The sequence below is a fragment of the Aspergillus costaricaensis genome (assembly GCF_003184835.1).
Source record: "Aspergillus costaricaensis CBS 115574 unplaced genomic scaffold BO79scaffold_2, whole genome shotgun sequence".
In the NCBI taxonomy this organism is placed as follows: Eukaryota; Fungi; Ascomycota; class Eurotiomycetes; order Eurotiales; family Aspergillaceae; genus Aspergillus; species Aspergillus costaricensis.
In genome coordinates, this window is record NW_020291802.1 from 917,862 (window position 1) to 933,345 (window position 15,484).

The 15,484-nt window shown below is 51.9% G+C and overlaps 9 protein-coding genes across 9 annotated transcripts; 4 read left to right on the plus strand and 5 right to left on the minus strand.

Annotated features, from left to right (window-relative positions):
• Positions 1-192: 192 nt before the first annotated feature.
• Positions 193-2,081, minus strand: BO79DRAFT_234603 (ICE2 family protein; the record flags this gene model as incomplete). The annotated part of the gene is made up of 2 exons (XM_025684385.1): positions 1,063-2,081; positions 193-996 (listed from the first exon to the last, which is right to left on the minus strand). The coding sequence occupies exons 1-2, from the start codon at positions 1,582-1,584 to the stop codon at positions 193-195; spliced, it is 1,326 nt and encodes a 441-aa protein (XP_025544452.1). The 5' UTR covers positions 1,585-2,081.
• Positions 2,082-2,760: 679 nt separating this feature from the next.
• Positions 2,761-4,162, plus strand: BO79DRAFT_234604 (MYG1 family protein). The gene is made up of 2 exons (XM_025684386.1): positions 2,761-2,923; positions 3,010-4,162. Exons 1-2 carry the CDS (start codon positions 2,838-2,840, stop codon positions 4,040-4,042), a joined length of 1,119 nt encoding a protein of 372 aa, XP_025544453.1. The 5' UTR covers positions 2,761-2,837; the 3' UTR covers positions 4,043-4,162.
• Positions 4,163-4,275: 113 nt separating this feature from the next.
• BO79DRAFT_267832 (SMP-30/gluconolactonase/LRE family protein) lies at positions 4,276-5,717 on the minus strand (the record flags this gene model as incomplete). Its single annotated transcript, XM_025687073.1, has 4 exons — positions 4,276-4,586; positions 4,660-4,897; positions 4,962-5,521; positions 5,584-5,717. 4 exons carry the CDS (start codon positions 5,715-5,717, stop codon positions 4,283-4,285), a joined length of 1,236 nt encoding a protein of 411 aa, XP_025544454.1. The 3' UTR covers positions 4,276-4,282.
• Positions 5,718-5,899: 182 nt separating this feature from the next.
• BO79DRAFT_25608 (Yae1 family protein) lies at positions 5,900-7,097 on the minus strand. The gene has a single exon (XM_025686173.1). The coding sequence runs from the start codon at positions 6,895-6,897 to the stop codon at positions 6,307-6,309; it is 591 nt and encodes a 196-aa protein (XP_025544455.1). The 5' UTR covers positions 6,898-7,097; the 3' UTR covers positions 5,900-6,306.
• Positions 7,098-7,208: 111 nt separating this feature from the next.
• Positions 7,209-9,299, plus strand: BO79DRAFT_213228 (methionine--tRNA ligase MES1; the record flags this gene model as incomplete). The annotated part of the gene is made up of 2 exons (XM_025683201.1): positions 7,209-7,345; positions 7,469-9,299. The coding sequence occupies 2 exons, from the start codon at positions 7,209-7,211 to the stop codon at positions 9,297-9,299; spliced, it is 1,968 nt and encodes a 655-aa protein (XP_025544456.1).
• A 620-nt stretch (positions 9,300-9,919) lies between these two features.
• On the minus strand, positions 9,920-11,616 carry sonA (putative nuclear pore complex protein (SonA)). The gene is made up of 3 exons (XM_025680459.1): positions 11,422-11,616; positions 11,068-11,351; positions 9,920-10,999 (listed from the first exon to the last, which is right to left on the minus strand). The coding sequence occupies exons 2-3, from the start codon at positions 11,329-11,331 to the stop codon at positions 10,184-10,186; spliced, it is 1,080 nt and encodes a 359-aa protein (XP_025544457.1). The 5' UTR covers positions 11,332-11,351; positions 11,422-11,616; the 3' UTR covers positions 9,920-10,183.
• A 506-nt stretch (positions 11,617-12,122) lies between these two features.
• Positions 12,123-12,963, plus strand: BO79DRAFT_234608 (uncharacterized protein; the record flags this gene model as incomplete). The annotated part of the gene is made up of 4 exons (XM_025684387.1): positions 12,123-12,202; positions 12,232-12,294; positions 12,416-12,511; positions 12,603-12,963. 4 exons carry the CDS (start codon positions 12,123-12,125, stop codon positions 12,691-12,693), a joined length of 330 nt encoding a protein of 109 aa, XP_025544458.1. The 3' UTR covers positions 12,694-12,963.
• Positions 12,964-13,617: 654 nt separating this feature from the next.
• Positions 13,618-14,215, minus strand: BO79DRAFT_25673 (uncharacterized protein). The gene has a single exon (XM_025686217.1). It carries the CDS (start codon positions 13,978-13,980, stop codon positions 13,675-13,677), a length of 306 nt encoding a protein of 101 aa, XP_025544459.1. The 5' UTR covers positions 13,981-14,215; the 3' UTR covers positions 13,618-13,674.
• Positions 13,908-15,341, plus strand: BO79DRAFT_242312 (uncharacterized protein). The gene is made up of 5 exons (XM_025685197.1): positions 13,908-14,024; positions 14,073-14,380; positions 14,471-14,522; positions 14,583-14,766; positions 14,841-15,341. Exons 2-5 carry the CDS (start codon positions 14,242-14,244, stop codon positions 14,988-14,990), a joined length of 525 nt encoding a protein of 174 aa, XP_025544460.1. The 5' UTR covers positions 13,908-14,024; positions 14,073-14,241; the 3' UTR covers positions 14,991-15,341.
• Positions 15,342-15,484: the final 143 nt, after the last annotated feature.

Genomic DNA, 15,484 nt, shown 5'->3' on the forward strand with positions numbered 1-15,484 from the left:
TGGCATAGTCTAGCCTGAAAAGTCGAAGAATCCGGGCAATAGTAGCCTCAGCTGTAGGCTTCGGAAGGCGTCCGTGTCCGGCTCGATAGTTGTAAATGAAGAGCCAAGCGATTCCGACGAAGGCTGCGGTTATCTCCGCAGTCCACGTCGACAAGATGCCAGAATGTTGCATCCAGATTTTAACGGCTCCATTCAGTCGGTCTTCCAGTGACCAGCGAGTCCGGAGTCCAGATCGTCGTTCTCACCGAGGTATAACTCGACAGCGTACAAGGCCATGGTGCCGGCGAGGTTGGCCCACCGCCAAAGGTTTCCACCGCCGGCTCCTTGGGTGCTCCACCACTCGCCACTGCCACCCATTGCTTGAGAGGTAGAAGCGAAATGCTGCATCAGGAGACTGGTGTACACGGCGATGAGGATGGACGGAGAGAAGTAGCTTAGTACGCCCAAGAATTGGCCCGCCGCATCGGAGTCGTCCAACGAGGCTTCTTGGGAGAGAGCTCGGGCACCCGCTTCGCGGACGGCGGGTATGATGCGAGTCGATGCGTACAGAACCAGGATTCGATATGTGAGCGAGATCAATACGGAAGGGGTGACGGCACCGAACACTGCCGTGATAACGTTGAAGGCGGCGTGGATGATGGAGGGCAAGGTGGACAAGGCGTGCATCAGGGTCGTGTAGGAAGCCATGATAATAGGAGGAAGCGGCGGGAAGTCCCCGGCTTGAGCGGGGGAAGGTACTTGCTCCACAGGATGCGATGGCTGGTAATCAGTGAAAATCTGGTAGATGCAGAGAACGATGTACGCGAACAGTAGAGAACTTTCTACTGGGTTTCCTCGCCCACTGCCAATGCCCCACGCGCAGAGGATCACGGCACAGGTGATGGATACCCCGATCAAAGCGGCATCAACATTTGAGATCTCGGGGAATTGGAGGACCCGCCACAGGAAGTATACCGAGCTCGATATGATGGAGGCGGAGAGTACCAGGAGACCGATCTAGCGAAGCACGAATTAGCAAATAGGCATCCTGCCAATGTGGGCTATGGAGTGACGTGGACATACCATCCAACTGTCGCTTCGCCCACCACGGTTGACAAGCCAGCGGGTAATCTGCCCTGCCGCCTGGATGACCAATAAGCTGCAGAATCCTTCCACCAGCTGGAAAACCGGGGTCGACCATCTCAGCAATTTATCCCAGTTCCCGATAGTCACTGATTCCACCAGCCCATCAGGCCCAAACAGCCACTCCTGGATCGACGAGTCGTGGGCTCTCTTGCCCGTGAAGGTCCGCTCCACCCAAGAGCCAGCATTATCGGTATCGATCGAGAAGCGGTTCAGCGACCAGATAAGCAGGATCGGAATAATGAGCCATTGCGTCGAGCTAATGACGACGATCAGGGAGGAGCGGAGCCATGACCGATCAGGCGTAGTGAGGCGCAGAAGCGAAAATAGGAAGTAGAAGGTGGCCAGGGACAAAGAATAGGCCAGACCGCATGTTTTCCCACCCACATCAAAGGCGAGGGGAATGGAAGAGACGGTGACGGCCAGAAAGACGGCCGACGAAAGGGCGCGGAAGAGCCACATCGGACAATATGGCCCAGGGCTACTGGACAGGGGACGCGCGCGAGAGAAGCAGATGAGGCACGGGGAGGGTCAAATATGCTGGAGGATAGAGCGAGCAGGTACGGACGGACGCGGTGTCAACTTAATAGGTTAGACAGCCTCCAAGAGTTAATCTTGGGGTGGAAGCGCGAGAGAGTGACGAAATCCCGATTTAAGGATACATGAAGCCCGATTTCCCGAATTCTAGACTGGGTTTTGAGCTCGCTGGGCGATGCTAGCTGGGTCTATGAAGAAATAGAAAAATTTTCCCTCTTCTTTCCAGGCGATGTAAGATTTTGATCTTATCACTTAAGCGGGACGGAATATGATGATGGATGATGATGATGGGATGGGACTGGGCTTGAACTGGTTGTGGCACGTGCAAAGGATAAATAGTGTCAGACACGCCAACCGATCGCTGGACAGATTCGCTTTTTCCTTTTTTTTCTCGGGACAGAGCCACTGACAGAGGCGCAAAAGCTTAACAGCCGCAGCGACTCGGGATGGACAGAAAGTAGAGGCACAAAAACCAGGAAAGGGGCAATGAAGCCGGGGGGCGCAGACCGAGTTTAGGTGGGCAATTCGACGATAGTCGCAATAGTAATAATAATAATAATAATAATAACACCAAATCCACTCCACCCGTTTTAGCGTAGAACGGAAGGCGGTGGAGCTGGTCCAGATGCTTAGTCGGCTGCAAGTAGCGGTCAGAAGGGGAAAATAAAAAAGAAAGAAGTAGCAGGAAGGAAAAAATGATGCCCAAACTGGTGGAGATGGTTGAAGAAATGAATATCAACGGAAGAAGATCGAAGCTGGCTGAATGAATCCTTCAGGATATCTAACAAAACATACAGCATACATACAGCATACAGTACGTAAATCCAGCTGATTACATACACGGATGTCCTCTTCAGGACTAGTTCTTCCCCTCTCTTTCACATGCTTCCGTTAAGCCCTTGCGATAAAAGCCCTAAAGAGCCGCCCGATGAAGTCAAGCGGCAGTTGCAAACTCGCCCAGGTCTTTTCCTCTTGTGGAAGGCGCTGTTCTTCCAGTCAACCAATCACAAATCACAGATACCAAACCGATCCCCAATCCAGACCCCTCATAGACTGGTTCTTTCTCCAAAAGGTAACTTACTGTAGTATTCCGATTACCTAGTAGTACTTTACTTTTAACTATTTCTTGAACCTCTTTCATCTTCATCTTTCACTCTTCTCTGCTTTTCTATTAGTACATGCTCCGCTGGCGTCGATTCTTCACCATGGCCGAAACTGCTGCAAAGAAAGTCAAGACCTCCTCTCCCTTGATTGGAACTCACAAGTAAGTACGCGCAGAAGCTTCTTCCCCGACTTCCCCTCCATTCATAGATTTGCGATGTGCTGACTCTTCCTCTTTTCCCTGCGCAGCGGCCACTTCCACGCCGATGAGGCTCTTGCTGTCTATCTCCTCCGTCTTCTGCCCACATACTCCTCCTCTCCCCTCCTCCGGACCAGAGACCCCGCTCAATTAGCTACATGCCACACCGTCGTCGACGTGGGCGGAGAGTACGATGCTGCCAGCAACCGCTATGATCATCACCAGCGCACTTTCGCAACCACTTTCCCCAACCACAACACCAAGCTCTCCTCCGCGGGCTTGGTGTATATGCACTTCGGTCGGGCCATCATCGCCCAGCACACCTCGTTGCCCGTGGACCATGAGGATGTGACTCTTCTGTACGAGAAGCTTTACACCGATTTCATTGAAGCCATTGATGCCAACGATAATGGTGTCTCTGTCTACGACCCCGCTGCTGTTTCCGCTGCCAACATCCAGAAGCGCTTCAAGGATGGCGGGATCACCATCACCTCCGTGGTGGGTGACATGAACAACCCGGACCCCACCTGCCCTCCCGGCGAGCCTCAGGACGAGGATAGTCTGTTCGCCAGAGCCAGCACATTCATTGGCAACGTCTTTGCTCGCAAGTTGCACCATGCCGTTTCCTCCTGGCTGCCTGCGCGGACCACCGTAGGCGCTGCTTACCGTTCCCGTCGGGACGTTCACCCGTCCGGCCGGATCATCGTCCTGCCCCAGGGTGGTGTGCCCTGGAAGGAGCACCTCTACAACTTCGAGAAGGAAGCCTCTGGATCAGAGGAAACCAACCCAGATGAGGAGGCTTACTATGTTCTGTACCCCGAGAGTGCGGCAGAAGATTCGAAGTGGCGTGTGCAGTGCGTCTCTGTAAACGAGGGTAGCTTCGTGTCTCGCAAGCCTCTTCCCGAGGCGTGGCGGGGTGTCCGCGACGCCGATCTCGACGGTGTTATGGCCGCAGAGGCTGAGAAATCTGGGAAGCCCAAGGTTCCCGAGGGTGCCGTTTTCGTTCACGCCAGCGGCTTCATTGGTGGCCACCAGACCAAGGAAGGTGCCCTTGCCATGGCCACCCGTGGTCTGGAACAATAAGCTGCAAGTATAGTTGGCAGCTGCGGATGAATGCAATTACGATAGAATTTATGCGTACATACTTCTTGTCATGACGGTACGGGATTCAGTTAGGAAAACTATCTAAAAGTTATATTGTTGGCCAAAGTGCTATGTTGAGAAATCAATGCATAAGGCATCGTTCAATCGTAGCCTTTGTTACTTGCTTATTCGTAACGAGACATTAGATAGCAAGGGGAAATCGCACTGATCACCTATCGTCTATTTCAACACTTGGCCGGGCAGATTCCATTCGACTTTACTGATTCCTCCATTGCCCATCAACCACAGCGTCTTCAGCTCCGGCCCCGTCCAGGCAAAATTCTGGACCGTGTAATTGGTTTGAATTGTCAACAGCAGCTCCCCAGAAGGGTCAAGAACATCGACACCTCGACCACATCCCGTCAGAATGTACCCATTCGCTGCCACTTTCAGTCCATCCGGGACAAAGCCTGTTGCCAGATAAATGGCCCGTTTGTTATAAGCGTGGGCTCCATCCTCACTCACGTCAAATGCATAGATGGTCCTATAGAAGGAGAAAAGAGATGAGTTAGTCACCTTTCGGGTCTTCGAGCATATCAGGTTCAGGTTTTCCATACCGCCGATGCGTGGTATTGAACGTACTGCCCGGATGGCCATATTTGGGATCAATAGGAGCGCTGACCGCCGCAGTATCGCTGATGTATACGATAGATCCATCTGGAGTGAAAGCGATCCCGTTGGGCTGACCGATTGAGTCGTCCACAACTACCACGGCCCCAGAAGAAGTGTTATATCTGTAACTGGCGCAGGGAAGCTGAGGAGGGGTGTCTGTGATATCGTTGAACCAGGAGTATTCTGTACATCGGGGTATATCAATTAGCGAATTCCACATGGCACATGGTAGGTGGTAAGAGCTTACGTGGATCTGTGAACCAGATATCGCCAGTCTTGGGATGCACGGCAATGTCGTCAATGGTGTTGAAGTAGTATCCAAAGTAATTGTTGACCAGGCTCGTTGTTTTGTTTGTCTCTGGATCTAAGGTTCTGAGGGAGATGCGTTGTTCAGTCCCGCCAATTGAGCTATTGCCGCCAGATGCGCCCCAGATGATTTTGCCGTCATGGAAGGTGCCGCCATTGGGGGCATAGACTGGTGGATCAGAGAGGTATTCGGATAATGTTGGGGGATCCTGGTTGAGATCGACAACCAGCTGCGGAAGATAGCCTGGCGGCGGCGCGAGCTGCGAGAGGTACAGTTTGTTCTGCGATGCCACGTAGACGGGGGCTTCATGCACCGCATCGTTCACGGCAAAAACATATTCGTAGCTCGGGTTCGAGCCTAGGATATCGAGTCCTTTCTCTTTGTTATACACAATGAAATCCGCGGTCTTGACGTCTTGCAGGACTGTGCCGTTGGCTACGGTGGTATCACCGAAGGTCGTAACGGCGTCCATTGTGCTTACATTGCGAAAGAAATGGTAGCTATTCTGAGCGTCAATGGCTGCCCGGCCGATTTCAGCAGCTGGAATTTACGAGGGACTCACGGAAGCACATTCGCATAGTGATTGACGCAGACAACCGAAGGGCCACATTCTTCTGAGATGGGATGGGTAACGCCAGTCTGGGCTTGGACGAGACTGCCCGTGAAAGATGCGAGTAACAGCAGGAAATTTTTCATTGTGAATTATAAATCCATATATAAGTTCCGTCAAGTCGACGTTTCGAAGAGATCAAGGAAGGCCCAGATACAGCCTTTCATTCCGATCAACAGATCCCTCGGTGGGCTATACAGTAATATTTGTAGACCGTCCATCGGAAGATGGCACGGGTAATTGGAAAGAGGAAGGAGTAATCAACGGGATGATCCCGATTTCAATCCAAGCCAGTTTGATCCCAAGCATACATGGGGGGCTTGCCTCGGGGGGGTTTTGAGGTCTTAGGGGCGATTGTTGGACGGATGCGGTAACAGGAAACCCTCCTCTTAGTGTGGGGTACAAACGAGTCTGGGGCACGATCATCGCCCCTCCGGGGACTTTTCCCCCAAGACAAGCCATTCTCAATATTGCGGAGCGGCTTAGTATGTCTCGGCAGTCTGGTTTTCGGATAAGTTCCCAGGCTTGCGGAAAATGAGCAAGCAGGTTCTGGTGACCTGTAAATCGGAGAACGTCCGAGGGGAGGGCCGAGGGAGATGCTGCAAAAGAAGCAGAGTGTCTGTTTACCCCCAAGCAGATCCTTCCCATTGAAAAAATAAGAAAGCAAGTCATCCACTAATGCCGGATGTTCAGGGAACTAATGTCTTCAATGCTGCCAGTGCCATCGCCAGACACCGGGAGATCTTTGGCATCGGGATGTATATCCGAGTTGTCTTCCCTCTCGCCCACGGCACGCTGGATCAACTTGGCTTTAACAGCAGCGCCTTTCATGCGCTCATCTACATCATTCACCGCTTCCTCCGTGTTCACCATAGGCAGGGAAGCGGGGTCAACCAGTTCCAGCAGGATCTCGATGTTCTTGGCTAGCCTGGAGCTAGATGAAAGGCTCGACATTTCCTTGCAAATGGCGGGATCCAACAAGGAGGGTTCTTCCTGTTTGTGATCACTCTCCGGGGCTCCGTTGATCTGGCCGTTGGACTCGGGGTTTCCCGACAGCTGCGAATCTGCAAGCCGTTGAGACCAGACCAGGGCTTTGCCATATAGTCTTCCAAGTTCGAGGAATTTCTCGAATCCTTTCTCGACAGCAAACACACTACCCTCTGTATACCCGGCTTGCGCACCATCCGCTGCACCCAGATCGTAGCCCTCTTGGTAGAATTCTTCCTCCAGGTCGAGCAGACTCTCAAGTAGGTTATTGTTCTCCATGAATGCGATTCAAGATGGATAGAGAGATAGGCACGGGAGGGAAGGAATGAGAGATAAGACGGTAATAGAGTCGAGAACACGACAGTGGTATCTAAGAATCTGCAATTAGTTGCAGCAGTGGAGTGGGGGCAAAAAAATGGAACAGTAGGAGATGAGATGATATTGAAGGGAAGCGCCCAAAAAAAGTGCGGAGAGAAGCGGCCGAAAGCGATGAAGCGATGAATCATCCGCACCCGCGAAAAAGTTGCAACATTTCTACCCCTCCATCCCGCTGATAGTCCAATTCCCCGCCATCCGCCTCCAATTCCATCATGGCTTCCGACTCTAAGATCTTGCCCAAGAAGGGCCAGCGCAATATCCTGGTCACCAGTGCTTTGCCCTACGTCAACAACGTGCCTCACTTGGGTAACATTGTTGGTTCCGTTCTCAGTGCTGATGTCTTTGCCAGGTACTATCTATCCATCCTGCTTCCTTTGCCCCCCTCCCTCCCCAATTGCTCCCTTTGTCTGGCTCCTGTTCGCGGGCTCTCTCATTAATTCCATTCCAACAATGCTAACACCCACTTTTTCAGATTCCACAAGGCTTGCGGACATCAAACACTCTACATCTGTGGTACCGATGAGTATGGAACGGCAACCGAGACCAAGGCTTTGGAGGAGAAGGTGACCCCGGAGGAGCTGTGCGCCAAGTACAACAAGATCCACCAGCAGGTGTACGAATGGTTTGAGATTGGCTTCGATCACTTCGGACGCACCCCGACCCAGCAACACACCGAAATTTCCCAGGCCATCTTCAAGAAGCTCTACGAGAACGGCTATCTGACGGAGAAGACGGCGGAACAGCCCTTCTGTGAGACACATGGATCTTTCTTGGCGGATCGTTACGTGGAAGGTGAATGCCCCCGGTGCCACTACGACGATGCTCGTGGTGACCAGTGCGATAAGTGCGGTCACCTCTTGGATCCCTTCGACCTCATCAACCCCCGCTGCAAGCTTGATGGCGCCACCCCCGTCCGCCGCTCTACGAAACACATCCACCTTCTCCTCGACAAGCTCCAGCCTCAGATTGAAGAATGGTCTAAGAATGCCATCGAAAAGGGCGATTGGCCTAAGAACTCGCGTGTCATCACCGAGTCTTGGTTGAAGGAAGGTCTGAAGGACCGCGGTATCACCAGAGACCTGAAGTGGGGTGTCCCGGTGCCTCTGGAGGGATTCGAGAGCAAGGTGCTTTATGTCTGGTTTGAGGCTTGCATTGGTTACCCCTCCATCACGGCCAACTACACCCCCGATTGGGAGCTCTGGTGGCGGAACCCGGAAGATGTCCAGCTGTATCAGTTCCTGGGCAAGGATAACGTTCCCTTCCACAGTGTCATCTTCCCCGGTTCTCAGCTGGGAACCAAGGAGAAGTGGACTATGCTTCACCACCTGAGCACCACGGAGTACCTGAATTACGAGGGTGGCAAGTTCAGCAAGTCTAGAGGTATTGGTGTCTTTGGTACCAGCGCCAAGGAGACGGGTGTGCCCCCGGATGTGTGGCGCTACTACCTCCTGAAGAACCGTCCCGAGACTGGTGATACCCAGTTCGAATGGCGCTCCTTCGTTGAGAGCAACAACAGCGAGCTGCTGGCCAAGCTGGGCAACCTTGTCAACCGTGTCATCAAGCTTGTTACGGCATCTTACGGCTCGGTCGTTCCCGAATTCACTGTCCCCGAGAGTTTCCAGCCTACCTTGGACGAAGTCACTGCTACTCTCAGACAGTACGTTGAAGAGATGGAGGGTGCACACCTCCGCGCTGGTGTGGTGAGTGCGATGAAGTTGGCCGAAGCCGGAAACGGTCTGATCCAGGCCAACCGCCTTGATAATTCGTTGATTGCCAACGAGCCCGAGCGTGCTGCTGCGGTCGTCGGTACTGTGCTCAACTTGATCCATCTCCTGGCCAGCGTTTTCTCTCCCTACCTCCCCGCCACCTCCAAGGCTATCAACGAGCAGCTCGACGTGCCGTTCGGCCTGATCCCCTCTCTGGAGGACATCAAGGACGGCTGGAAGCCGACTGCCATCAAGCCGGGTCACAAGATCGGCAAGGCCAAGTACCTGTTCTCTCGTATCGACCCCAAGAAGGCCGACGAGTGGCGCGAGATGTTCGGTGGTTCCCAGGCCGACCGCCAAAAGAAGGAAGAGGAAGCGGCCAAGGCTGCGGCCAAGAAGGCTGCAAAGGATGCCGCTAAGGCTAAGAAGAAGGAGAAGAAGGCCAAGGCTGCTGAGGCCGCTGCCGCCGGCAGCAATGTTGAAGCCTCCGCCAAGGGAGGCGCCCAGGCTGTGGAGGTGACCACCGATAGCAAGACCGACGAGGCCGTCGAGAAGGTCGCCGATGGCGTGGCCCAGGTCACCATTCCCTCCTCTTAAATCACATAGAATTCCCAGCTCCCCAATTCTGTCAAAAGACTCGGAAGACAGCGTCTATAGAGTTGCAGCGACTAGCGGACTCCCTTGATATCCTGTGCTGATGATTAGAGCGTTTTTTTTTTCTCTCTTCCCACTTCCTTTCGTTTTCCGGCTTCGTCATCGTAGATCGTTGATGATCTATAGCTACTTATTCTTCCTCTTTCTTCTTCTCGTCTTGGGATACTGCGTTGCTACGTATGCAAAACATACTTTTGTGAAAATGGAGTCGATATGAGATACGATGTTGGTGAAATGAGCGCAACGGTTGATGACTGACTGATTGATTGATTGATTGATGGATGGATTCAGTAGTTTTTTTTCGGTTTTGGATGTCTCGCTTTGGCTTCACGTTTGTTATCCTCCCGCATGGTTTCAGTTCAACAAAACTCGACAATTCAACATGGGTTTCCAATACAATCCATTCCCGTCTTTTCTGTGCCAGGGTCTTGCTGTGGGCTCTACCCCCAACATTCCCAATTCAGTTACATGGATCGAAGGGTATCGCCTGTCGCCAGCAGCTACAGTAGCCTTCCTTCCAGTTCAGACAAGAGGACCCCGGATAGACAACAGGATTAACCTGAATAAATCGCTCATATGCATTCCCAGAGAGTAATAGTAGTAATAACAAAAAGAGTACATGATACGGGGAAATGAAACAAAGGGGAAAAAAAAAAAAAAGAAAAAAAGAAAAAAGCATGACGAGCCAATCCATGTATAACCGAAGCATGATACTCCAGATGTATGAGCCCCGCCAAAAGTCCATTTGAAATCGAAAGGTTTGGCCTCCACGACGCCTCCATGTGCAGATCCCTTCCAACTACATAGCCTTCTCCCGGTCTACTCCATTACCTCTTCCGGTTGTTTGGTCTAGGCTTCACTTCTTCTTGGCTGACAGGGTGCAGCATGACCTTGTTGGGCAGCTGCTGGTTGTTGGCGGAGTAGCCCTTGCTCCAGTCGTAACTGACGGCATAGGCGAAGATGTTGCCGTTGCGGTTGAAGGCGGTGCTGGAGATGGTACCGCCCACGGAGGGATATCCCTTTAGACGGTGCTTGGCGTCCTTATCCCAGAAGTGGAAGGTACCGTCACTGCCGGCGGTGCTGAAGGTGCCGTGGACGGGGTGGAAGGAGATGGCGTTGACGGAGTAGATGTTGTTGACATCGCGCTGAGGAGTCTCACGGTGGCACTTGAAACTGAAGTTGTTGGAGGAGTCCTTGTCCTCGACATACTGGATCGCACAGCGGCCCTCGACACTGCCGACGGCGAAGCCAGTGGCAGTCGAGAAGCAGCTGACTACTCGCGTCTGCCACTTGAGGGGAGACTGCATGGTCTTGTAGAATTTGGTGGGGTTTTCGAGGTTGATGACGTTGATGTAGCGGTCTGCGGTGCCGACCACGAGAAGTTTGTCCTTGACATCCATGGTGTAAACACGCTCCTGGCACTCCACCGTGGCAATGGGGTTCGACTGTCGCAAGTCCCAGTACTTGATGGTCTTATCCCAAGAGCCGGTCACAAGTAGCGGGGTTCCTCCGGCCGGGTTTGGGATCATGTGGCAGCATTTGATGGGCGCATCGTGAGCGGCGACTTGAGTGGTCGCATTGGTCGCAAGGTCGAGCATACGAGCGGCTTTGTCGGCGCCAGCTCCGACAACTTTCGTACCATCCTAGGTAGCAACAGAGTCCAGATCAGTTAACTGTAGACACTGCGACAATGGAATGAGGGTGAGCTCACCGGCGACCAGCAACAGCTCAGAACGGGGGCCTCGTGCTCGAACAGAGCTTTACCTTCGCTCTGGCCCTGCTCATTGATCTCGTAAATTCGAACCTTCTTGTCCCATGAAGCGACAGCTAGGTGTTCACTAGCCGGAGAGAAGCGGAGGTCCGAGATACTGTCCTCGGGAGGTTGGTTCAGGGCAACATCCTTGGAGATATCACCTGTGGTGTTGGTCTGACCAGCTGAGGTCGTCGCGGCGCCGACGGAACCGAAAAGCGACATTAGGGCGGCGAAGTATTACACTGTATTGACCGATTAGGCGATAAGCTGTACTATCAGGGACATTGAGGGGATCCACAACGCGAGACGAACCAGGAAAAAGCAGACGTGACTGGAAGCGGGAGGAGAGGCAGCAAGACCTGGGTGGTGGTGTTGTACCCAAGCGGTCGCGGAAGAGAGGCGCAACCGGCCAAATTGACCGAAGAGCGTGAAGCTTGGATGTTTCAAAAGGCGCACTAGATTGACAGCCCGGGCAGCATTCACTAATTGCACGAAAAGGAATGGGATGAAGATGGATTGGATTGTATGGAAGCTCGCTCATCCAAATGGGCAATAATTAATCGAATATCTTCTTCGCGGCTTTCCCTTCACCGCCTTCAAACAAGACAAACTGCTGAGTCAGCGGGGGGAGAGCTTCCCTCTCACCTTTCCGTCCTGGGTAATCACTCTGTAGTACTACATAGTCACTACCTACTACTAGTACCAAGTAGTGGGTAGGACAGTGAGATGCCCTTTGTTCACTCCCAGGACCATCTGCATATTCAACAGCAGTTCGACAAGTCCTTCGCTTTGATTCTTTTCTGCTATACCAATGAAGGAGTTACAACATTTAGTCTCCACACATCCGAGATTGCTGAACTATATACTAGATATAAGAATTACAGGCAGCTTAACAACATACCTTGCCAACAATCTAGTACTAATCCCCTGACTGCTCGGTTGAGACCTCAACTCTTTGCAGACTGGTTGAATTTGCTCGACACTGGCACCCCATAACGATCAACGTCAACAAAATGGACACTGGCCACGAGCATGGGAGGAAGGGAGGGAGGGGGGGAAAAAGCAGACCTGCAACGGGTCGCCACCCACTATCGTTGACTGATGCTGGTAGTTGTGTTGCAGGCAATATGGAAATGCAGCGTGGACCCCCGTTATGATTCGTAGGACCCCGCCCAAGCCTGCACGGTCAAAATGTTGGATGGCCAATAACCTGCAATCCACCACCTTATGATCGCCGATTGCTGTGGCCCCGTCTCGGGTGCAGTTTCACTTTCGAAGGTACCTACCTACCTAGTCTACGTAGTAGGCAGGCTACAGCCTACAGGGGGGACATCACACCACTGGTCCAGTCCCGGGGCCTGGACAGGCACACCCATCAAGACTCCTCTCAAACCTCGAGCTTGTCTAGTCTCGGCCAGGGCTGGTATCCCTTCATTCGATGCCCTCGCGATTTGGATGTCAAAGAACCTCACGTGCCACGGGGGGGATGACAGACCTTACATGAGCGGACGTTTACAGTTCAACCTGTACCACGGAAGGCATCTGCCGATTGTCTGGCACAATGAAAGGAAATGGGCGCCATGAGGTCATGCATTTCATCCGTCTTTCCGTCTGGGGTTGATCCGCTTCAAGTCAGTTGGAGGTTACGAGAAAGGTGACGCATTTTTCGATCTTCATTACGGCTGCTGGTTCTATGAGAAGGGGGGTTCTGCCGTATGCTATTACTACAACTACAATTAGTACCACTACCTGGAGACTGGTCCACTAAAGATACCGCAGGTAGGTGCAGGGAGAAGGAAAAAGGAAATCATTGGGCCAGGCGGGAGAGCGACCGAAGGAGAGAAAATAAAGTACGGCGAAAGAAGCAGACCAAGTGGAGCGGGCGGGAATGCGGGGTGCAGCCTTAGTGGACCGTCGCCCGGAAGCTCTCGACGTCAGGCTTGCTCGTGTGATCCGGTTGCCCCGGGTGCATCATTCATTTGAATTACTATCTACTTACTTGGAGGAATTTATCTGACACCTTACTTGAGAATTCAATACTAGATGTCTCATTAATGAAAATGGAGTGAGGGTTATGGGTGTATGTGGGTGTGTGAGTGTGTGTGGGAGGGAGAGGTGGTACTTTGAAACCACCATCCATCAGGTGATGGTCCGGATGTAGATATGCATCGTCCGGTGCGGAGATCCTAACAACATCATCCATCCTCCTCCTCGTCCCATCATTCCACCCTGCCTGCATTTCTCTCTCTCTCTTCCTCCTCCTCTCGCCATCCAGGCTTCCTCCCCTGTTCACTGTGGGAACATACGATTCAGGATGATTGCTTTGGGGCCCGCTTCTATTCATCATTTGAGCCATTCAGTCCCCATCATAATCCCTGTAGCTGTGCAGTAGTTTGCAATTGAACTTTACGTACACCCGTGCTGTAGACTACTCCTTAAAACCTTCTCTCTTACTCCAATGCATCCTATGCCTGTATGTATGTATGTATGTATGTATATATGAATGTACGTATGTATCTATCTACATCATGTATGTTATGGTATGGATGGAATAATGGGGATGTATCAGGTAAGGAACACGATGGTATGGTATACGTCAGGTAACTTAAGTAGTAACTGACAAAGACACATCCCAAAGTAGCAAGTGAGAGCAAAGTGAACCGCTCCTTCCCTCTTCTTCTTGTTCTCCCCATTTCTGGGTTGGCCCATCCATGTCACCTGCCCTTTCCCTTCCTCCCTTTTCTTCCTTCCCTTTTTCATTCTTCTTCTTCTTCTTCTCCTCCTCCTTTTCCTTTCCTTTCCTTTCTTTCTTTCTTTCTTCTCTCTACTATCTTGTTGGATCCTACTGACTTGATACTCTCTCCCTCCCATTCCATACTACTTACTGCCCATACTATTTACTACCTCACTTACTGGTAAGTTCTACTCTCCTATCTAAGAGTAGCACTAGAATGCTCGAGTAGTCATTCCACGTCATCACTCGGGTCCTTCCCTCCTCTGCCACTGGAGTGTCCTCAGTGACCAAAGGAACATCATCCATCCCCTTAATAGTACACACAACTAACAAGCTATTCTGTATATCAGTGCTCCTACTAAGAGACTCACTGCTTCCTGCCACCACATTCCGCAGTCATGTCTGAACCACTCACCAAGATTGACTCGGCCATCGAGATATCCCCCAAGGACGAGAAGGCCCCCGACAAAGATGCCAAGAAAACCCACAGACGTACCTCTTCCCACGCTGAGGGTATCTACAACATCAAGGAACTTGGTGGGTCCTTTCTTTCCACAGTCGTTCTAAGATCACATAGAGCATCGCGTTCCTGAAGATCTCCCCTGCTAACTACTCGTCAATTTGTAGAGGAGAAGAAGATCGAGATTACCCTTCCAATTGAAACCCAGAAGACTGGATGGTATGCTCGTTGCTATATATATACATCTGCATAAGACATGAGACTAATCGGGGTAAACAGGAAATTGAACACCTCACCATCGACCATTGAGGACAAGGATATCCTAAAACTTCATCTGATCAACCCCCCAGTCAAGAAGATCGATCTGCACTTCCCACTAGGGCTCGAAGTCACCGCTCGCAATATGAAGGGCGTCACGATAAAGGATGCGCTGGACGCAATCTACAAGCAGTTCAAGAAGAAGGTGAGTAGCCCAAGATTATGATCCATCAGATGTCTCCCATTCCCTCCAATAATACTGACTTCCATCCGCTCTAGGCCGACGATGAGTTGGACAAGCCTTACCTCGCTGGTTTCGAGTGGGACAAGGACGAGTGCTGGACACGCCTCATTGTTCACCAGACCAAGCAGGGCCCCCCTCAACAGCCCAGCAAGAAGTCCAAGAAGAAGAAGGCTGAGGAGGCATAGACTGCGGTTGCTTCGGACAGGCCGTGTCCATCTAACAATGTCTTCTCTCTTATCTCTCTTTCAATGGCTACTTCCACCATACTTTGTGATACTTTGTCCTCTTCGTGCCCTTGGCCTCTCTGGAACAGAACCCGGGAGAGTCGAGGCAGGAGCTAGGCGAGAGGATGATAATCCCTGTAATTTGCCTTTGTTGTCTTTTCACTCCAACTCTCTGCTTTCATTTCTCTTCCGGGAGGATGGCCTCGCTATTCCCTGGCCGAGTTGACTTGCTGAGCACCGGACGATCTTGTATCTTCGAGCTCCATCCCTTCATTCAGATTCAATGTGGAGACACAGGAACATTTAGTTGACCTTCTGGATAACTGACGTAGAAACTACTGCCTAGTGCGGTTCTAGTAGACGGGCTAACACGGTAGGTTCAGGCACCAACGATCAGGATGGGTCGACGTCCCACCCTTATCAGCATGTGATTATCAGACGTATGTGCATCGGCC

Bases quoted from the DNA above. Each gene is read 5' to 3' on its own strand.
- BO79DRAFT_25673 (XM_025686217.1), bottom strand. From the start codon at position 13,980: ATGGGAGGGAGAGAGTATCAAGTCAGTAGGATCCAACAAGATAGTAGA.
- BO79DRAFT_242312 (XM_025685197.1), top strand. From the start codon at position 14,242: ATGTCTGAACCACTCACCAAGATTGACTCGGCCATCGAGATATCCCCC. The intron at 14,523-14,582 runs GTATGCTCGTTG...CGGGGTAAACAG, and splicing joins GAAACCCAGAAGACTGGATG to GAAATTGAACACCTCACCAT. The intron at 14,767-14,840 runs GTGAGTAGCCCA...CATCCGCTCTAG, and splicing joins ACAAGCAGTTCAAGAAGAAG to GCCGACGATGAGTTGGACAA.
- BO79DRAFT_234604 (XM_025684386.1), top strand. From the start codon at position 2,838: ATGCTCCGCTGGCGTCGATTCTTCACCATGGCCGAAACTGCTGCAAAG. The intron at 2,924-3,009 runs GTAAGTACGCGC...TTCCCTGCGCAG, and splicing joins CCCTTGATTGGAACTCACAA to CGGCCACTTCCACGCCGATG.
- sonA (XM_025680459.1), bottom strand. From the start codon at position 11,331: ATGTCGCTTTTCGGTTCCGTCGGCGCCGCGACGACCTCAGCTGGTCAG. The intron at 11,000-11,067 runs GTGAGCTCACCC...GTTGCTACCTAG, and splicing joins TGAGCTGTTGCTGGTCGCCG to GATGGTACGAAAGTTGTCGG.
- BO79DRAFT_25608 (XM_025686173.1), bottom strand. From the start codon at position 6,897: ATGGAGAACAATAACCTACTTGAGAGTCTGCTCGACCTGGAGGAAGAA.